General features: G+C 36.1%; 4 protein-coding genes across 6 annotated transcripts; 3 read left to right on the forward strand and 1 right to left on the reverse strand.

Moving 5' to 3' along the window:
• Positions 1-1,839: 1,839 nt before the first annotated feature.
• On the forward strand, positions 1,840-6,394 carry LOC116128233 (heat stress transcription factor A-4c-like). Of its 3 annotated transcripts, none has more exons than XR_004127736.1 (5): positions 1,840-2,000; positions 2,099-2,865; positions 2,963-4,039; positions 4,834-4,949; positions 5,635-6,394. XR_004127736.1 is itself a non-coding variant. In XM_031413955.1 (3 exons), the coding sequence occupies exons 2-3, from the start codon at positions 2,650-2,652 to the stop codon at positions 3,959-3,961; spliced, it is 1,215 nt and encodes a 404-aa protein (XP_031269815.1). In that variant the 5' UTR covers positions 1,840-2,000; positions 2,099-2,649; the 3' UTR covers positions 3,962-4,198. The 3 variants fall into 3 exon arrangements, 1 of the variants encoding a protein (XP_031269815.1); XR_004127735.1 differs by lacking the exon at positions 5,635-6,394 and adding an exon at positions 5,530-5,613; XM_031413955.1 differs by lacking the exons at positions 4,834-4,949; positions 5,635-6,394 and having other exon boundaries at positions 2,963-4,198.
• Positions 6,395-11,096: 4,702 nt separating this feature from the next.
• LOC116128232 (pentatricopeptide repeat-containing protein At4g18840-like) lies at positions 11,097-13,265 on the forward strand. Its single transcript, XM_031413954.1, has one exon. It carries the CDS (start codon positions 11,191-11,193, stop codon positions 12,796-12,798), a length of 1,608 nt encoding a protein of 535 aa, XP_031269814.1. The 5' UTR covers positions 11,097-11,190; the 3' UTR covers positions 12,799-13,265.
• Positions 13,266-13,372: 107 nt separating this feature from the next.
• Positions 13,373-14,744, reverse strand: LOC116128208 (transcription repressor OFP5-like). The gene has a single exon (XM_031413901.1). It carries the CDS (start codon positions 14,692-14,694, stop codon positions 13,390-13,392), a length of 1,305 nt encoding a protein of 434 aa, XP_031269761.1. The 5' UTR covers positions 14,695-14,744; the 3' UTR covers positions 13,373-13,389.
• A 2,986-nt stretch (positions 14,745-17,730) lies between these two features.
• On the forward strand, positions 17,731-19,818 carry LOC116128254. Its single transcript, XM_031413973.1, has 3 exons — positions 17,731-17,989; positions 18,299-18,915; positions 19,035-19,818. Exons 1-3 carry the CDS (start codon positions 17,731-17,733, stop codon positions 19,677-19,679), a joined length of 1,521 nt encoding a protein of 506 aa, XP_031269833.1. The 3' UTR covers positions 19,680-19,818.
• Positions 19,819-22,682: the final 2,864 nt, after the last annotated feature.

Genomic DNA, 22,682 nt, shown 5'->3' on the forward strand with positions numbered 1-22,682 from the left:
GTAAACAAGACTCGGTCAGCCCAATTCCCAATTGTATTCAAACAAAGCTTTGGTCCACTTCCGTTAATTATGTTCTAATTCCACAGATTTTACGCTCAAATTCGAATGTCAGGTCAACCATTTTAACTATACACCAATCACATTAATCAAATAATTTATATTTGATTTTTGTTTAGTACTTTGATTTCAAACAGTTAGATTCTAACCCAATAATTAAAATATGAGTAGTATACTTTGATTGGATCACAATATATACGTCAAATCAATTAGACGGATTCACTATATTAATATCTCGTTTAAAGTTGATAATAAGAATATTCAAACTCATCAAATTAGGTTCGAGAATCTAATTATACTTAAAACTTATGAAAGATTGAAATAAAAATAATAAAAACTTACGTGATTAGATTGATTTAGTGTTTTAAACGTGAAAAAGAGTTGCGTCGAACATCAGGAATGATAGATTTGATCGATTCATAAAAAGTTGTATCGTAAACGATAAATTCAATTAAATAAATCTATCATGAAATGATTACGCATGTCAAGATCTCACATCAAAAGGCATGAAATTTGCGATGCCTTGAACGAAATATAAACAACATTCTTACTTTCACCGTTGTTTGAACCAAAAAAAAAAACACATATCAAGACTTAAAAGATGGTTAACGTGTGAGTGTGACGCTGACCCAGACAACTTGTTTGCATACCACTCTATCACCCAACCGGACCCTAAGCCGAATGGGCTAAGGAAAGTCCCTTGAATGTAGAATAAACAAACAACCAAAATTAAAAAAAAAAAAAAAAAAAAAAGGAAAATTTTAACACCCTATACTTTACCGTAAAATCACCAATTCCTATAAGTTTTGAGAAATTAATTACTACACCTCCGTGTAGAAAACACTTATATGGGGATAGTTTATCATTTTTCTAATGAGATAAAGCCGTTTAATTAAAAGTTAACGATGTGTTACTACTCGTAATTATTTTAATAATCATTGCCAAGGTTGGTAGTTAAAAAAATTAACATTTTAAGTGAAAAGTTTTCACCATGTCAATGCTGATTGATCTCTTAAGGGGCAGGTAGAGGCGAGTGATTCAACTCAAAAAAATGAAAATTTTTTTTTCTTATGTATATTAATTTAATTATCATCCCACTCTTTATTTTTATAAAATGATATTAAATTACTTATTTGTCCTTCCTAATCCATCTATACATTTTAGCATGATAAAAAGATGAAACCGTTTTATATAAGTATATATCACAAAATTATATATTTATTAAAAGTAATATTACACTAACAACAATTTCTTAAAAAATTTTTATTATAATCCTAACGTAACAACTCGCAATTAATTAGTGAAACTCATGTAAGATCCGTTATGAATTAACAAATTACGAGTTGTCACGTCATAATTATGAGAGAAAGTTTGTAAAAGAGAGTTGTTAGTATAGTATTATTCAATTATTAAATGAATATCATTAATTAGAGGGCAGCATGGAAGGTTCTAGAAACACCTAGAGAATTCGCTGACTTCCACTTGAAAACTTCGGGGGTGTAGAGTAATAAGACATGTAACAATCCACATAAGCACACACGTCACACAAATTCAAGACAAACTGAGCATATAATAAAACTTACAAAAAAAGAAAAAAAATCAATATCGGAGGGGAAAAGACAGATATGAAGGGAGCCAATGATTTGAACACAACTAGGCAAAACTGCGTGATATCATTATCGTGTACTGGTAGTCAATGCCCTTTTATTTATTGAATTACACTGCTAAAAGGACAAGTTTATATATACATATATATATATATACATATTACATGGTTATGAATTTACTTTGTAATAAAAAAAAATTGTATTAAAAAAACCCTAGAAAATCTCTCTACGCGTTTCTAGAACCAGAATCCCCAAAAGTTCTCATACAGGGTTCAACTAAATGAATCGTTTTGGGGACCGGAACCCCCATGCTAGCGTGATTGCTCTTTCTGTTTGGTAAAAGCTCTGACACCTTGAATTCATTTTTTTGCTTTGGTATTTTTTTTTTTTTTTTTGGTGGATTTTAGTTGAAATTGAATTTTTGGGAAATACAGGGATTGACTGCTACTGTGGTTAGACACTTGGAATATATTTTGTGGGTTTTGATCTGGGTTTGGAATTGCTTTGGATTTGACGATTCTTGAAGCTTTGACAAATCTTGGGTGATAAGTTTGGCTGTGTGTGGTGTGAGGTCAAAAGGGTTTTCTGTTCACTTAATTGTAGAGCTTGGAATTCGGGTTCTTTCCATTTGAATTGTTCCTTGATTTTGTTAGTGTCATTTTAGTTGTAAAGAGCTCAAGGAAAATTGGGCAATCTGATTGGGTATTTACTGAGAGTAAAAGGTTTTTTCCGTTGTGGATTCAAGAGTTGTAAAGGGTTTATAGGAATTTAGTGTTTTTAAAATTCATTGGAGTTTAGCAACTTTATAATGAAACAATGATGGAAGGGTTTGCTTTTCATTGAGATTGAAACTTGAAGTGGATATTGAAGTTCGGTTATAAAAATAATTTGAGTTTTGTCTTTTGGTGCTGAAACTATTCAAGCAAATTGAGAGTTTGCTGCAGGTGTTGAATTTGGGGAATTTGATTAGATTTTAAGGTTTGCAATGGATGATGTTCAAGGCAGTTCAAATTCACTTCCTCCTTTCCTTGCAAAAACATATGATATGGTAGACGATCCATCAACAAATTCAGTTGTGTCCTGGAGTCCATCTAACAAAAGCTTTGTTGTGTGGAATCCACCAGAGTTTGCCAGGGATCTGCTACCAAGATTCTTTAAGCACAATAACTTCTCAAGTTTTATCAGACAGCTCAATACATATGTAAGCCAATATTGTTTCATTCAATTGGTATATTTTATTTGATATAATATTATTGTAGATTAATGCATATGGTGATATTGACTTTACATTTCAACAGGGTTTCAGAAAAGTTGATCCTGAGCAATGGGAATTTGCAAATGAGGATTTTGTAAGAGGTCAGCCACATCTTATGAAGAATATCCACAGACGAAAGCCAGTTCATAGTCATTCTCTTCAGAATGTACAAAACCAAGGAACTCAGTTAACTGAATTGGAAAGACAGAGTTTAAAGGAAGAAATTGAGAGATTAAAAAATGATAAAGAATTGCTTATTTTGGACCTACAGAGGCACGAGCAGGAGCGGCAAGGATTTGAATTGCAAATGCAGCTTTTGAAGGAGCGTTTTCAGCGTATGGAACGGAGACAGCAGAAGATGTTGTCTTCTGTGGCTAGAGCCTTGCAGAAACCAGGGGTTGCCTCAAATCTTGGGTCACAGTTGGAAACTCATGATAGAAAGAGAAGACTTCCACGAATAGGTTACTTTTACGATGAGGGCAACATTGGAGACAATTTGCTGGGGACTTCCCAGACTGTAGCTAGAGAAAATGCTGAGAGTACTAGTGCTTTGTCATCAAACACAGAACATTTTGAGCATTTGGAATCTTCCTTGACCTTTTGGGAGAATATTGTGCATGATGGTGGTGAAACTGCTCTTCCACTTAATTCAAGCCTGGAGTTGGATGAATCTACAAGTGCAGATAGTCCAGCCATATCTTGCATACAGCTTAATGTTGATGTTCGGCCAAAATCTCCTGGAATTGACATGAACTCTAAGCCTGTTGTAGCAGCTGCTTCTGATCCTGCTGTGTCAAAGGAACCAGCAGCTGTGACAGCTGCTGCTGTCACAACTGGCGTCAATGATGTATTTTGGGAACAGTTTTTGACAGAAAATCCTGGTTCTACTGAAATCCAGGAAGTTCAGTCAGAAAGAAGGGATTCAGATGGCAGGAAGAATGATAACAAACCTGTTGATCATGGCAGATTTTGGTGGAATATGAGAAATGTAAATAGTCTTGCAGAACGGATGGAGCATCTAACTCCTGCGGAGAGAACTTGATATTGTTTGATTGTTTTTTTTTCTTTTTCTGTTTTCCAGCTTTTGATGCCTCAGTATCATCTTGCATAATAAATTTAGGTATGATTGGTTGGATCTGACAATAAATAGATGTTCTATGTTTGTAGTTCATTGTTTTTCAGAACATCATGATTTATTGTTATGCCACAAGTCCATTATGCATTTTGGTTTTAGTTGCTGTTATGATTTAAATGGCCTGCGTGGACTCTCTTTCAATCATGTTCTGCTCAATCTGTTATTTAAAGAAAAGAAAAAAAACCGTATGCAAGCATGCAGAAAAGCTCATACACTGATGTTGTGTTTAGGCAAGTAGCTGAGTGATCTTTAATCTGACTTGAAGATTCCCTACTAAGATATGCTCCTTGCCCATCGAGTGATTCGCATCTTTTCTTGAAAAACATTCAATTATGATCCGATTGTTACTGGTGTTCTCGGTTGATGATTTGCATTTAATACACTCTACTACTAGAGGAATCTAATGTGTTCAGTTGACATCAAGGAAACTTCCATTTACGTGTTTTATCTTCTTGGATATGACCTGATGACTTTTTATTACTTATTGCATATTATCGAATTATTGATTTTATGGCTTGTTCTCATATGTTCAGCAACCAGAGTCATATTGGGTTTCTTCATGAGTTAACTTCAGACCAAGGTTGGGAGTTTGAGCAGCCATTTGTTAGGATAGGTTGGCAAAACACTTCTTTCCCATTATATTTTTGCTACATGCCGAACAGAAGTTGCCAGACTACCGTGTCCCTACCAAAAGTCAATTTGAATGCTTTTCAGGTTTTTATTGGTGTCATGCCTTGCCTTTCACATTAATTGGGTGCTCTGCTCACTGTTTCTCATAGATTGAGCCGCTGATAAGATTGCTTCTGGGGTCGCCCATGTTTTTGTCACTGTAGCACTAAAATATGAGTCACCAATGGAACGTCAACCTCTAAACAAAGATCATTCTTATAATCTGGTAAGACATTCATATTACCTACTGGAATGAAAGAATCAGTTTGACCTTCTAACTCGCTGATTAATAGAATTATTTATGCCTATTTTCGCCCTATCAACACATTCCACTGTTTATGAGGAGTGAGTACTTGCTTTTTCTCATAATCTAGATGAGCATGCATACTTCTGAAATATGTTGAACGATGGTCTGTGTCCATTATGCTGGCCATGTGATAATCTTTGGTGCTCAACAGCAGAACCTCGCATAATTTCAGGCTTGACACGGCAGCAGAACTTCGTACACTAATATATTGCTTCCATAACTGATCATCTCATATAACTCTAATGCCCTTGGGAAAGAATCAAATACTATAAAATTCATTCCTAGACACTACTGTATGTGCATAGCTTCAACTAATCTTCTCCTTGAATTTGATTTTGCAAGTTAAGAAGATGAAGTTTAATGGATGTTGAAATCTCCCATTAGCAGGATGATAGACTGTACATAGCCGTTATGGTTTTTATGTCATGTATGGTTGTTCAATTTAGAGCCAGTATTAATACTTGCTCTGACCAAAATCTTGCTATTTGACATTACACAGGTAAGTTATTACTTGTAAAAGACGCAAATCATTCTTGCAATTGCGTATTTGAGGGGCGGTCTTACTGACATTGACAGTATGCTCTTCTGCGGTCCATGGTTGTAGATGATTTGCTTATGCCAAGAGATTCTCTAATTTTACTTTTACACGTAACAAAACTGAAACTATTCTAGTTGATGAAAAGACAAGTGGCCCCGAAGTTGACTGTTTTGGGAGCTTTTTCATTGCCATAATCTCGCCTCCATCTCTGTCACCGTTTACCTACTATTTATGAAGAAGATATTGATGATGACATCGGGGTTGGGTGGCTCGCAGGAAGCCTAGCACTTACTCAGAAAGTGCTGGGTAGTTAGGTTACAGATAACACAACTACCTTCAAGCTTTCCGCCGCAAGCACATGGGTTTTTTATGCTAAATTATGTGGGCAACAGATATAGCCAATGAGCTATCCGTTATCAAATGCCACTTTTGGAATGGAATCTTGTGTAGCATATTATATCAGCAGCCGCGCTACGTGGCTACCACTGCACCAGTACAGAACCTGGCTAGCTCAATCAGTGGAGGATGTTCTCTTCATAGTAGATATAGTCGCTTAGGATTTGTGAATAATATTTTACTTACGGAAGTAAATATTTCAATTCAATCCTGATCAACTTAGTTAAAAGTTAACGTGTGCAAAATTTATCACAGGCCCGCTTCCAACATTGGTAAATACCATAACTATTGGTGTTGTGCCACAAAATACATACTGATGTCAGCACCACTAATCAGAGCTCGACAAGCACTTAAAGGCAAAGGGTATTAGTTGTCAAAACTCAAATCGTCTCGAAGAGATATTATATAACACTTGTCACACCTTTATCAAAACAAAGGATCAAGATAAATGAGAGATCACTATGTGTCAAGGCAACTTATAAAAGCACTTATTACGTTGAGCTCAAAGATTTATAAAACTATAAATGGTCAGTTCTCTTCGTGAAAAGGAGGCTGGCTGGGCATATGAGAGCTAGACATACATTTGAGATTTATTATTTTTTCTCTGCAAACAAAATATTTCTCCATTTTTGTACACTTTATAGGCAATATCAGAAAAATAGTCAGAGAATAATGGTGGATGTAAGATTCGCTTTAAGCATTCGAACCACTATAAAAATCCCCATTGTCAGTCTTTTATTTATGTTTTTACAAAAATATATCATCTCAGCTTTAATCAACTCTCATAATCATATCACGTATAATTTCTAAGACCTGTTTAGTACTTTACACGTGCGAGGTAGTTTGTGTCAAAATCACACATCAACAGTTTGACGCTAGAAAGGGGGCATGATTCGCATCAGCTCTCCATGTTTTTCTAGCAAATCTCAACTTCTTCAAAATACTGAAGCATGTTTCATATTAGAGCTCCCAGATCGCGTGGCTAGATCGGCCAAATCGTATGCATCAAAGCTTCCACATCGCGTGGTAAGATCGCTCAAATCGCACGCATCAGAGCTCTCGGATCACCCAGATTGCACGTATCAAAGCTCTTGGATTGCCCAAATCGCACGCCTCAGAGCTCTCAGATCAAGCACATCAAAGCTCTTAGATAGCCAGATCGCTCAGATCGCACGTATCAAAGCTCTCAGATCGTGCTCTTAGATCACTCTGATCTTCATATTCAAATCGCATGGCTAGATAGCTCAGATCTCTCAGATCAGATTGAGCTCTCAAGCTCTCAGATCAGATTGAGCTCTCAAGCTCTCAAGCTCCCAAGTTAACTAGCTCCTAAGTTCTTGAGATCACACGTTCAAGATCGTTGAAATCACATGTTTAAGATCATCGAGATCACGCGTTCAAGATCATTGAGATCACACATTCAAATCATTCAGATCGCGCTCCCGAGCGGCCAAATCGTGTTTTTGAGCACTCAAATCGCACTCTCGAGTGACTAGATTGTGCTTCCGAGCACTCAGATTGTGCTCTCGAGCGACCAAATCGTGCTTCCAAAAACTCAGATCACGCTCCCGAGTGACCAGATTGTCCTTTCAAGCACTCAGATCGCGCTCCCAATAGCCAAATCATGCTTCTAAGTACTTAGATCACGCTCCCGAGTGGCCAGATCATGCTTCTGAGCACCCAGATCACGCTTCCGAGCGCTCAGATCGCTAATCTCAGTTCTCATATCAAGCTCCGTGCTTTTTGATCGAACTCCCTGTGTTCTCAGATCAAGCTCTGCGCTTTCTGATAGAACTCCTTATGTTCTCCGATCAAGCTTCGTGCTTTCTGATCGAATTCCTTGTGTTCTCAGATCAAGCTTCGCGTTTTCTGATCGAACTGCTTGTGTTCTCAGATCAAGCTTCGCACTTTCTGATTGAACTCCTTGTGTTCTCATATCAAGCTCCGCGCTTTCTAATCGAACTCCTTGAGTTCTCAGATCAAGCTTCAAGCTTTCTGATAGAACTGCTTGTTTTCTTAGATCAAGTTTTGCGCTTTTTGATCGAACTCCTTGTGTTCTCAGATCAAGCTTTGAGCTTTCTGATCAAACTCCTTGAGCTATTTATGCTCTCTGATCGAGCTCATAAGCTCGCTTATTTGCTTGAGACGCATGCATTAGTTCGTTCAGATCGTGCACTTCAGATTGCTTAGATTGCGTGCACATATCAAACTCCTTAAGCTCTCAGCTCGCACGCTCCAAATTAAGTTCCTCATCTTGAGGTTGCATACTTCGCATCGATTAGATCTCACGCCTTAAACTCTCAGATCGAGCTCCTATTAGATCGCAATCAACTCTTAGTTCTCAAATCGCGATCAGCTTTGAGATTGCGAACAACCTCAAATCGTGTTCCCAGCTCTCAGATTGCGATCAGTTCTTAGTTCTCAGATCGCGACCAGTTGTCAACGTAAAAAAAAATACATCGAAAACTCAAACAACCCTAAAACATGCCAAAATGGTGGATTTTCACCTAAAAAAAAACCCTAACTAGGTTTCCTTGTTGCCACAACGTAGAGCTCGAAACGAGCTTTCCGTGGATATCTTAGTAACTCCAAAACTCTTCCCGGATCAAAAGTTATGGTTGTTTTAATTTGACATGTTCGTTTAAGACCTCTGAACCGTGCGTTTTGACTTCTGACGCTCAACTCTCTCTAGGAATTCATCTACTAGACATTTTATGTCAGTTATCAGATCGTGATTAGCTTCAGATCGCTCCAAGCTCTCAAATCGCAGTCCTAGCTCTCAGCACCCGATCACGCTAAGCATAGTTCGAGCTCTTCAGTTCGAGACTGCAGTTTATAGTGCGAGACCCATTCAAATCAAAGACCTAAGTTTTTGAAGTGCAATTACGTACTCCAAAAACTAGGGGGGTTCTTGTAAGAATTCATGCTTAGAACGGGTAAAATTGGTGTATAACATGGTATAAGGTCATATGGCATGTTATTGAAACTAAAAGGGTGATATTGTTACCTTTTATGCTTTACAACTCTTGTAACTTGAAAATGAGTTCAAGATCTTTAACAAATTTGATGAGAATCCTCAAAGTAAAGTTCACCCCAAGATGAAGAAAAGAGAGCCGGCTATGAGAGCTCAAGAGAGAGAGGTTCATTCCAAATGAAAAATTAGATTAAATTTAGGAATATCACTTATTTATATACAAAGACCATTTTGCTATATTTTGAAATTGTTCTCAAGTCCTTGAATTAAAATGAATCCTATATTAACACTTAATACAAATTCAATATTATTTTCAAGTCTTTAAAATAATTTCAATTTAATATTAACTCATTATTGATCATAAATCCTTGAAACAATTTCAATTTAATATTAACTCTTTAACATTAAATCCTTGATTTAAACAAATTTATAATCAAGACATATAAAATAATCTCGTTTAATATTTAACCCATTCATTTCTCACCAATACATAAATTCGGATGCACACGTTTACATCTGAACATCGTTAACCTTTAACGATATGTATTACTTTCTCTTCTCATACTTGGTTTTTAGGTGTGACCACTTAAGTTCACTGTAACCTAGCTGTGGGCTCAATATCACAATCCGATATGTTTCGTCATAACTTTTTATGATTGAAACTCCCACCGATCATGGTAGGCATCTAGCAATACTCCATAACCCCTAAGCTGCAATGAAGTTAAACTCCAATGAACCTTTTTTTCCCGATCGTACGTCTTATGTAGTACAATCGCTCTGTCATCTAATCCCGATTAAGTATAGGTTTATGGTATGTCAAAACCCTTAACTTAATCTTTATCCGAATTGTTAATCAATACAATGGAACGTGTCATCATGAAACTCCTTTTTCATTTGACTATTTTGTACTCTGGCCAAAGATTTCCTTTTTTCAATGTTTATTGTACTCATCTGGGAACTCGGGACCAAACTATTTTGAGTCAACGAATCCTATCTTGACCATCACTTGTCCTCGCACATGAATAACATATGATCAAATTGGCTTCTTACACAAGACATGACTAGTCTTGTGTATATACACCATATGAATATGCATCATATGTCGAGTCTGACCGTAATGTCTCGGGTCTAAAGATTAGTGGTACACTAGTAAGATCCTAAGATGTATCATTGACCACATTCTAAATGTCCATATGATTCATCGTAATCGGTCATATTCGATAAACAGTTCACCAACTTTTTATCCATGCTAATGCCCTAATGATATACCTCTTATAATCACCCACACTAATATCATCACATGATATTCAATGGAGGCATTCAATATATCTACGATGCAATGTTATTGCCCAATTAACATTACTTACGTAGGGAATGCTTCGACGATTTGATCTTCTAAAGATCCGTATCATCCGGACATTTCACATGCATTATAAATAGTATAAATGAAGCAGTAAACAACATGTGAAATTAGAACTCTTTCTTCCATTCTTAAAAGAGTATTCACAAGATATAATGTCTTAAAACTGACAATACGATTGGTTCTTAAGGCATACACTAATAGTTCTGTTGTGCCAAAAATACACATTGGTGTTAGCACCACCAATCAGAGCTCAACAAGCACTTAAAGGCAAAGGGTATTAGTTGTCAAAGCCCAAACCCCATCAAAGAGATATTATATATCACATGTTCCAGCTTTATCAAAATAAAGGATCAGAATGAATGAAAGCTCTCCATGTGTCAAGACAACTTGCAAAAACACTCATTACGTTGAGCTCAAATGTGTATAAATAGGCAGCTCTCTTCATGAAAATGAGACTGGTTGGGCATATGAGAGCTAGGCATACGTTTGAACTTTATTATTTTTTCTTTGTAAACAAAACATTTCTCTATTTTTGTATGCCTTTATAGGTAATATCAGAAAAATAGTCAGAGAATAATAAAATAACAATGGATATATGATTCGTTTTAAGCATCCGAACCACTTTAAAAAATCTCCTTGTCAATCTTTTATTTATATTTCTACAAACGTATATCATCTCAGCTCTATAATCAACTTTCATAATTATATTACGTATAATTTCTAAGACCTGCTTTAACACTTTGAAACCGATTAGTGTCAAAATCATACTCAACAATTGGTATAATACAAATTATACTCTTGACAGATATTTTCACAAGAAAATTTGGGGTCGACGTTTGAATATAAGCATTTTGTGAACAAGTCGGGAATCGACTCAACAGTTTGGGAGATGACAATGAGTGCATGTTTATCGCAGCCCCCGATTCTCTCTTTCACAGATATGGCCACTTCCCTTACTGAAATTCAGCAAGCTCATGCCCACATGATCAAAACTGGTCATTTCAACAACACTTTTGCTGCAAGCAGACTCATCAGTTTTGCCATCACGAACCCTGATCCTCAAACTCTCTCTTATAGTCACTCCGTTTTCACTCGCATTCACGACCCAAATTCATACACTTTTAATACCCTCATTAGAGCTTATGCCAACGGCCTCAACCCACAAAATGCACTCCCAATCTTCCTTCAAATGTTAAGTGGCCATGCAAATGTTGTTCCTGATAAGTACACTTTCACTTTTGTATTAAAGGCGTGTGCTAATTTTGGTGGATTGAGAGAAGGAATGCAAATTCATGGTCATTTGTTAAAGAATGGAATTGGGAGTGATTTGTTTGTTCAAAATACTTTGGTTCATATTTATGCTAAATCGGGGTGTATCAAAAGCGCACGTAATATGCTTGATAAAATGCCGAATCGAGACGTGGTTTCTTGGAATGCGCTTTTAAGTGCTTATGTGGAAATGAGAATGATGGAGTTGGCGCGTGAATTGTTTGATGGAATGGAGGAAAGGAGTGTAGAATCTTGGAATTTTATGATTTCGGGGTATGTAAATGTTGGATTGGTTGAAGAAGCTAGACGGGTTTTTAATATGATGCCTTTGAAGAATGTGGTTTCTTGGAATGCTATTATCACTGGTTATGCGCACGCGAGTTGTTTTAAGGAAGTTTTATTGTTGTTTGAGGATATGCAGAATGCGAAAGTGAAGCCTGATAATTGCACATTTGTCAATGTTTTATCTGCTTGCGCTCGTGTTGGAGCTTTAAGCCAAGGTGAATGGATTCATGCTTATATTGATAAGAATGGGATTGGAATTGATGGTTTTATAGCTACTGCACTTGTTGATATGTATTCCAAATGTGGGAACATTGAAAAGGCTATGAAAGTTTTTAGAAGCACTCTGAGGAAGGATGTTAGTACTTGGAATTCAATAATTTCGGGTTTAAGTATACATGGTTTTGGAGAATCTGCATTGCAGATATTCTCTGAGATGATTGTGGAGGGTTTTGAGCCGAATGAAGTGACATTTATTGGCGTTTTATCTGCATGTAGTCGTTCAGGGTTGTTAAATGAGGGGCGTGAAATGTTTGACCTCATGACTCGTGTATATGGGATTCAACCAACAGTTGAGCACTATGGCTGCATGGTGGATTTGCTTGGTCGACAGGGATTACTAGAGGAGGCTGAAGAACTTGTGAGAACAATGCCACAGAAAGAAGCTCCTGTTGTCTGGGAATCACTTTTGGGTTCTTGCAAAAACCATGGTAATATTGAATTGGCAGAGTTTGTTGCTAGGAAGCTCCTGGAGTTGAATCCTCAAGATAGTGCTGGTTATGTTCAATTGTCAAACATGTATGCATCTGTTGGAAGATGGGATGATGTTATGGAGGTGAGAAGTAAGATGAAGGCACAAAAAGTAAATAAGGAGCCCGGTTGTAGCATGATAGAAGTGGATGGAGTAATTCATGAGTTTTTAGCTGGTGAAGGAATTATTCCTTGAGCAAACTTTACCCTGGGAAGTATGAATTAGACAATCCAGATGCAAGCTCTTCTTGGTAAACCCTGGAGCCCAACAGGGTATTAAACCTACTTATTTTCGAGAAGTAACAATTGTTCACTCTCCTGATCCTGGCACTCCGTATGAGTTCAATTAAAGCCTACAAGTAGCCATGTGCTGTAGATTGTGGAATCCACAAGAATAGGCAGTGGACTTTTGAGAGAAAGGAGCCTTCAAATCCATAACTGTTGCATAAAAATTACAAAATGATAGAATTCTGCTGATGGGATGTTAAAATTGTTTGTACTTGGAGAATGGAACCGCTTCGTCTTTAGAACATTGTGGGGAGGCATCTAGTGATAGTGTTCCCTGATTGTAAGTAGCCAGCTTTGTACTATTTACCACCTAAAAACTTCTTTTCTTTTAGTACATTCAGTTCTACCAATTGTCAACTTAGAGGATTCTGGTGCATGTGCGATAAATTTCAAGTAAAGATTTCAATGTAAATGAAATTAGAAGCATGATATTAAAGCACTAAGACTGTAACTATTGACAGTATGATTACAAGTTTGCCTATCATTAGCTGACCATTAGTTAATAATTATGGAAATAATTTTCATTCTTTAATTCATTGTCAAAGCAAGCCTGGTCCATGTCATACCATACCTGCCGGAAAACCTTGATGATGAGATCATGGTATTCATCGGAATTCAGTGTCAGATAGCACGCCAAGAGCTCTTCGAGTTCTTCTGGCTGGCTGATCTTCTTCTCCATGATCATCTCATTCATCGAGTCTCGGAAGTCTTTTTGCGGATCAAATGAGGTTTTCACCACAGCAAAGCTCTCTAGGTCTGTTCCTCCCTCCATTGTTTTCTCTTTTCCCTTCCTCATCTTCAGTTTGGCTTTCTTCATGTCTTCAAGGGCCTTTATTCTTGGAGAGGAAACTTTCACCCTGCTACTCTGTTTCGTTCTTTGTCTCTGCAATTCTCTGCTAATGTACATAGATTTCCTCTGGTTCTCATTCTTTGACTTTAGCTCTTTGATCTTCATCTGTTTCAATTCTTCCCACTCTGAACTCATTTTCTCTACAGAAGTTCCATAATTTCCATTTAAACTCCGTCCTGCATGTACACCATCTTCTTCAGCTATGAAATTACAATTTTTTGACATTCTTGAAGAGAAATGACGCCGTTTCTCTAAATCAGCACTCGTTAATTTGCAATTCTCTCTCTGCATCATTTGAATTGTTCTTGGCTGTTCAAATTCCAAGTTGTCTTTTGCAACTGATTTTCTTGATTTCTCTTCTCTTTCATTTGAACTCCTTGAAACTCTTGGATTTATTTTCTTCAATTTCTTTTCAGTTTTCACTCTAGGCGTCTTGATAATTGCTTCATGTACTTCACTTTTACATGCATCCATTCCAGGAAAAATCTCCCCATCTCTTGACGACTCTCTAATCTTCCTTGAATTCAAACTCAAGTTGTCAAACATCTGAATCTCTTCTTTTCCCATTAACGTTGTAGCTTTTGATCCAGAACTCTGCCAAGTTGAAGGCGGAACGTCAAACTCATCATGAGAATTAAACCAATCCGAGCTTAAAACACTCCTACTACTCTTCCCCTCAAAACCCTCTTCGCCAAATGATAATCTCCAGAAATCATCACCTTCCCTGCCATAGAATCTACCTCCTCCTCTAGCATTACCACATGTTTGCGAACTTACGCAGGCCGAATTCCACCTGGCGTCGACGCCCTTCACTTTACCCGGTTTTGGTTCCACGTCTCTACTCTTTTGCTTGAACTTAGAAAGCCATGAGATGGGAAAGACATGAGAGATCAAAGAAGAAGAAGAAGAAGAAGACGACTTGGAATTATAAACTTTCTTTCTTCCCCACTTCATTATCTTATGCTAACAGATAGAAAGTGAGTCTCTGAATGAAAACTGTTTGATGAAGGAGATAATGTTGATCACATTCAGAAAACTGAATGAATGATAATGGATGAAAAGTGTGGAGAGTTCTAGCAGTTATGGGGCAGTTAGGCTGATAAATAGGTACGTCGTGTTTCTGTGTTTACTAATTTTTTTTTATTTTTTTTTTTTCTTTTTGTCTTTGGGGTTCAAAAGAAAGAACCGCTCTAATTCATGTGACCACTTTACTTACCTTTTTCTGCTTTCTGATTTGTACTTGAATAGAAATTTATGCCAAGTAGGGGACCCTATTTCTGATGCTCAAGTTAAGTAACAACCTAAGTACATACATTTATCAGAAACTGAGTTAAACCCAGATGGCCTTCTCTATATTACCACATTACTTGAACTGGCTGTCAATATCTCTAACAGCTACTTGGCTTGAGACGATCTTGGATGATTAAGACAGATAGTCTGTCTCTCTCTTTTTATGTCTTTGCTTTTTGGGTGTGATTTATTTGTATGGTTTTAGTGATTTAGAGATGTTCTCTCTTTAATCATTTCCTTCCCTTTGGTACTAAAATCAAAATATCAAATTGATTGTTGTTCCTTCTTTTGCTTTTGGCCTTTTCTACATTGTGTCGTCTTCTTTTAGTCAAACTTTGGTACAGATTCTCTGCAGTAGCCAAAGAAATCTCATGGGTTGGGTTAAAATTGGGTTGGGCTGGCTAGAACATAGACTCACCCCATCTGCTCTGCGCTACTTCAAATTATACATGGTNTTTTTTTTTTCTTTTTGTCTTTGGGGTTCAAAAGAAAGAACCGCTCTAATTCATGTGACCACTTTAGTTACCTTTTTCTGCTTTCTGATTTGTACTTGAATAGAAATTTATGCCAAGTAGGGGACCCTATTTCTGATGCTCAAGTTAAGTAACAACCTAAGTACATACATTTATCAGAAACTGAGTTAAACCCAGATGGCCTTCTCCATATTACCACATTACTTGAACTGGCTGTCAATATCTCTAACAGCTACTTGGCTTGAGACCATCTTGGATGATTAAGACAGATAGTCTGTCTCTCTCTTTTTATGTCTTTGCTTTTTGGGTGTGATTTATTTGTATGGTTTTAGTGATTTAGAGATGTTCTCTCTTTAATCATTTCCTTCCCTTTGGTACTAAAATCAAAATATCAAATTGATTGTTGTTCCTTCTTTTGCTTTTGGCCTTTTCTACATTGTGTCGTCTTCTTTTAGTCAAACTTTGGTACAGATTCTCTGCAGTAGCCAAAGAAATCTCATGGGTTGGGTTAAAATTGGGTTGGGCTGGCTAGAACATAGACTCACCCCATCTGCTCTGCGCTACTTCAAATTATACATGGTTAGTCATCTCTCATTTGAAAAATATTGATAAACCCTAGCTCCCAAGTTTCCTTTGAACATGAAATTTAACAAATTGAACAATGTTGTCATTCTGTTACAGACATTTTTTCTTCCTCAGATAATACAAATTTGCCTAATTTTATAGATGATGACAGCAAGAGCAAAACAAAAGAAAAAGGTTAATTCATGAACAGAATAGAAGAAGAAAAACCTAGATAGTTAACCCCAAGGGTTTGGCCTCGCGGTCAAGGAGGGTTGCTCACTTTCTTGAGTTTTTAAGTTCAAACTTTAAGGTCATCTATCACAATAACATTATGATTTACCTGATCATTTGGACTTATAGGGTGTTTAATAGACTCTGAGGATTAGTTGAGATGTGCACAAGTTTGCTAGATACTCTAGTAATAAAAAAAATGAAAAAACTAGATAGTTTTTTCTTATATTTGACTTTTCTCATATGAATTTTATCATTTTTCACATTGCCGATGAATGAGAGTATAAACTAGTTTATAAATCTTGAACTATCTCAATTAAAGTATACAGATTTTGGGTGGTGAAAGATACTTCGGCAATGGTTCTGGTATCAACCTCCCAGGATGGTTTACACCTCAAGTACAGAATCATCTAACTTTGCTCTTGCTTCACAAATAATGAAAGCATCACTTTGATTAAAAGAAAACCATTATGTCTTCATCCTAAAGGTCACAACTGTTAAGTTTTTTAACTTGGGGGGTTGTTTCATCCTAACCACTCCTGTATTGTTTTCTTCAATGTGTAATGCATTATATCAGAATATGCATTTTATATGGTTAACAATAATAGAAATATTTATGTAATCAAGAACATTATTGAAATTAAGCTAAGGTTACTATGTAAATCCAGAGATGGTAAAAGTTAGATTGCAGAAATTAAGGACTTCTGTAAAGAAAATTGGGTTTGTCATTTTCTTTTCTGGTAGGTAAGTCAAGATCCAACAAAAAGCTGAAGCATCAAACCACCCTCTATGATTCAGAATTTCCACCCATAAGGAGTTAACAATAGTGCTTGATTTGACTGCGTTTCACCTAATAATCAGAAAACTAAAGAGGGTACTGTATGTTCAAGCAAGGAGAAGTACGAATAAAGTAGGAAGTCATTATTAACTCCCCATCCTGGCACCAACAGTAAAGATAATGTTTCATGTTCAAATCCATTTAATACATTGTTTGGCCAATAATATTTCTCATCATGTAGAAACAGTAAATTCCCTTGTGGAAAAGTTGAACTTCTGCGAGAGATGGGCTTGTCCTTTTCTTTTCTGGTACGAAAGTCGGGGACTAACAAATACTTAAGCATCAAACTGCCTTCTAAGATACAGAATTTGCACCCAACAAAGGGCAAAATCAGTCAAAAGTAATGATATTTTAGTGCTGCACAGCTTTACTTACACCTAATATTCAGCATGAGAAAGGCATATAAGATAGAGTAAGTTCTATGCATTTAAAAAGTAGGAACAAAATTTTTTTGAAGCAAACTCTACAAAGTTTAAAATAAATAAGTCCCATTCCCACTTTCATTGAAGTTTATTGATTCTTTCATACATTACAAAGCACAAAAACTTTGATATAGAAATTTACTTCATCTCAACTTAGCTTGAAATATCATCAATGGCTAAGCTCAGGAAACCATGTAGATTTTCTGTAGTTCTAGTTCTAGTTCTGGTTTTTCTTTGCAATGGTTGGCATGCGAATGCCGAAACTGAGTATATATCAGCAGTAGGTGATCCAGGAATGAGAAGGGATGGCCTTAGATTAGCCATTGAGTCATGGAATCAATGCAATGAGGTAGGAAAAGAAGTTCCTCATATGGGAAGTCCAAGAGCTGCAGATTGCTTTGACATATACAAGGCTTCTCCACAGTCAAATGGTAAGTTCCCACTTTTCCTTGTATTTTCATTTGATGTTAGGTCACTTATGATTAGGTTAAACATAATTATTAAAGAGCATTAACACAAACTGGATTCGTTTCCTTTTTTATTTCTCATCATGTTCGTGGAGGTGATGAAAGAAGATTGTATTTTGTTTTATCTTTACATTAAAAGCAACCTTGTCCTTGAAAGTCACTGTGTTATTTAATTTCTCTCCAGAAACATATATCAAGTTATCTTTGGCAGTGTAGAAAAAGTAGTTATTCTTTCCATTATATTCTCATTTTTGGCAATTAATTTATGTATAGAAAAAAACTGTTCCATTTGCCTACCCTACACATTGGTCCACAGAGTGACAGAGGCAGACAACAAGCTAGGGGTTGGAGACCCTTTTCTTGGAGTTCAACCGGATGCTCTTTTCAATGTAGACCTTTATGCTGCAGAGAAGGAACTCTATTTGGGATCTAAATGTGAAGTTGAAGACAAACCAAATCCTTGGCAATTTTGGATGATCATGCTCAAGAGTGGTAACATGGATACTTCTGCAGCCATGTGTCCTAAAAACGGGTATAAAGTTGGGCCATTTGGCCCTGATAATGGGTTCCCTTGCTTTGGAAAAGGGTGTATGAATCAACCATTGATATATCATGACTACACCACATTGCAGGGGCCAAATAGGACTACCCTTAAGGGAAGGTTTTATGGCTCATGGGATTTGAATGCTGATTTGAGTAAAGGATCGGTGGGTAACATTTCTTACCATTCTGTGGATTGGAAGAAGGAAATTGGTCGAGGAAGTTGGGTTTTTCATCATGTCTTGAGGACTTCAATAAAGTATCCGTGGTTGATGCTTTACTTCCGATCAGATGCCACGCAGGGGGTGTCTGGTGGCTACCATTATCCCACCAGGGGTATGTCCAAGATTGTAAGTCATTCTCACTCTAATTTAGCTTTATGGAAGCATTCCATTTTAAATTACAATTTTTTTCGATCAAGCAAATCAGGTTGTTGGGCAATCATTAAAATCCCAGATGTATTTTGCAGATTCCAGGATCACCAAACTTTAAAGTAAGGTTTACTCTAAATGTGATCAAAGGTGGGGGTCATAACAGCCAATTCTACCTACTGGACATTGGCAGTTGTTGGAAGAACAATGGACAAAATTGTGATGGCAATGTAACATCAGATGTTACTAGATATAGTGAGATGATCATAAATCCCAACATAACTTCGTGGTGCCAGCCTGACCATCTCAGTACATGTCCACCGTACCACACATTCCCCAATGGGACTCGCGTCCATCGCAACGACACTGCCCACTTCCCTTATGCTGCTTATCACCTGTATTGCTCCCCTGGAAATGCAGACCATCTTGAAATGCCTTACACTTTATGTGATCCATATAGCAATCCTCAGTCTCAGGAAATATTGCAAATTTTGCCACACCCCGTTTGGGGTGAGTATGGCTATCCTACTAGCCAAGGAGAAGGTTGGATTGGCGATCCAAGGACTTGGGAGCTTGATGTTGGAAGATTGTCTCAATCTTTATATTTTTATCAGGATCCTGGAAGTCCACCAGCCAGGAGGCAATGGAGGTCTATTGATTTGGGAGCTGAGATTTTTAAGGACCCTGATCAAGTTGCTGAGTGGACTGTTAGTGACTTCGATATCCTAGTATCAAAGCAATGAATATGCATGATACAGAAAGAGAGAGATTAGGTGCAAATGAAAACATGAAGTAATTGTATAGAGGAGTTTCTTCAGCTTCAATCCAAAGGATTTCTGTCATTCTTTTCAACATATTAAGAAAATGTCTAAATCAGAATTTTGTGCAGAAAAACTTAGCAGGCTTTTATTTTTCTGTCATTAAATCCATTTGTTTACATTTTAAGATTCTCAAAGAAGTTTAACAATGTGAGGGGTGTCTGCCTCTTGCATTTCTATTCTTTCTACTTATTTCATGCATCACTTAAGGTGCAATAAATCTCCATAAATATGATTTTTTTTTTTTTTTCCTCTTACCACAGTGTAAAATAACTGGACTAATTTTTTGTAATCTTCATTATCTAACTGGATAAGTCATTGAGTTATTGACACTCAAAAGTCTCTTGCTCCAATAACGTCATTTTCACTACAGCTCATTCAATTTGCCACTCCATCCAACGAGCTAGGAGATCTTTTTCATGAACAGGATTGATGACGGTAGTTAGCAGAGGTAATTGAACTTGGTAATTTCCGTTGACATAAACAATGCTGTAAAGGGTTCATATGGAAAGGTTTCTCCATTTTTGGTAAATTATTCATCAGCATATTTATACTAACTTTGACAAAATTGTAGGCACCAACTCCCNATCTAACTGGATAAGTCATTGAGTTATTGACACTCAAAAGTCTCTTGCTCCAATAACGTCATTTTCACTACAGCTCATTCAATTTGCCACTCCATCCAACGAGCTAGGAGATCTTTTTCATGAACAGGATTGATGATGGTAATTGAACTTGGTAATTTCCATTGACAAAAACAATGCTGTAAGGGGTTCATATGGAAAGGCTTCTCCATTTTTGGTAAATTATTCATCAGCATATTTATACGATCTTTGACAAAATTGTAGGCACCAACTGCCTCTGCTCATAAATTTAGTAAACTTGAAACTCAAAAGAAATGTCTAACCTCTTAACATGAAAGCGATATGAATGAGGTGATATTCTTATGATATTGTAGGATCTGTTTGTTTAAATATTTTTAACTATCATATTCATAGTATTTCCAAAATATCAGTTTGTTTCTCTATTCTGAAAATACTATTATATTTTCTTCAACTACATTTTAAACCCCTTAAGTTCATTAATTTAACTAAACACTCCCAAGAAAAAAGTTTAGAAATTGACAAAAACACCCCCACCCACCCACATTAGGCAAATTCCTGCCACCACCACCAGAAGGTGACCGAAATCTGGTATAATAGAGCACTACCAGCTGGATCTAGCCGGTAGCCGGTAGTGCGCCGATCTATCATTTTCCAGCTCCGGCTAGATCCACGGCCAAAGAGTTGACCATCAATGACAACCATATCTTTGGCCATCGTTGACGACCAAACATGGCCAAATATGGCCGTAGATCTGGCATTTTTTGACCAGATCCATAGTGGATCTGGCTAGAAAAGGCCATCTTGGTGTACGACATGCCATATCCAACCGATCGTGCATTGATATGGCGACTCCGACCACCCTCCGGTGGTGGTGGCCAGCTGTCGGAATTTAATGGGTGGATGAGGGCGTTTTTATAATTTTTTATGTTTTTATTACAGGAGTGTTTAGTTATTTAACAAACCTAGAGGTGTGTTTTTGTTAATTTTCAAATCCTACCTCGTTATTCTCATTCTCTAAAAATATCAAAAATACTATCTAAAATACTAAAACAAACACACCCATAGATATTTTTCCTTTTCACATTGTAAAGCATCTTGAGACGAAGTTGGGTTCACAATGAAGAAAGAAATCTTAAAATGCAAGAGTTGACTTGCAAAGACGACCCCAAGTGAAGAATGACGATAAAGTTGAAATTGAAGCCTGAGAAATTGCTGGGTAATTTCCAAGTTTGTAGACAACACTTCAATTGAACGACAAGGAATAGGATGATATAAGAAATTCATCTTGATATAATATTGGAAGTCATCAAGTCTTTGAGTGCAAAGGCAGTGTGAGCATTACGGCAAGACTATATATATATTTTAATTTTCGAAGGTATCCAGACTGGTTTACGTATATCTCAACTAATCCCTTGAAACTTTGGAATTACCCGTCGAATAAGAACTCCGATGACTGTTGTTATTAAAAACCGATGAAAGACTTAGAACTTAAAACCTCTTGAACACAAGATTATAAATTACTTCTTCAAAAAAAAATAAATAAGTTATCAAGTTTTTATTAAATTAAAAAAAGAAAATTATCGATTTTAAAAATAAATAAAAAATGTTTGAAAAAATGTTATCTACAAAATATCAAGTTTTTAGGGAAAGCCCTTCTCCAAAAATTATCTAGTTTTTTATATTATCTAAATTTTATCAAATTTTTACTAAAATAAATACATTATCAAGTTTTTATACGAAAAACATTTTTAAAAAATCAATTATTATTTTTTATTTAAAAATATTTTCTAAAACTTATCAAGTTTCTGCCTTTCTGGGGAAATCCCTTCTCCAAATTATCATTTTTTATTAAAAATATATAAAATATCAAGTTTTTGTTAAAAAGATTTTTGAAAAAAAATATTATCTACAAATTATCAAGTTGTAAGGAAATCCCTTCTCCAAAAATTATCAATTTTTTATATTATCTACAAATTATTATTTTAATTAAAAATATATAAAAATATCAGAATTTTATTAAAATAAAATTAAAATAGATTATCAAGTTTTTATTTAAAAACTTGAAAAAATATTACTTACAAATTAACAAGTTCTTTAGGAATCCCTCCTCCAATAATGATCTAGTTTTTTTTATATATATTATCCACAAATTATCACATTTTTATTGTAAATAAATAAATTATCAAGTTTATATTAGAAAAATGAAACATTATAAAAAATAAAAATTTATAAAGTTTTTTATATTATCTACAAATTATCAAGTTTTTGTGAAAAATAAATAAATTGTCAAAAATTTTAGGCAAAATTTTATTATGAAAAAGAA

Source organism: Pistacia vera, unplaced genomic scaffold (assembly GCF_008641045.1).
Source record: "Pistacia vera cultivar Batoury unplaced genomic scaffold, PisVer_v2 Contig198, whole genome shotgun sequence".
Lineage (NCBI taxonomy): Eukaryota > Viridiplantae > Streptophyta > Magnoliopsida > Sapindales > Anacardiaceae > Pistacia > Pistacia vera.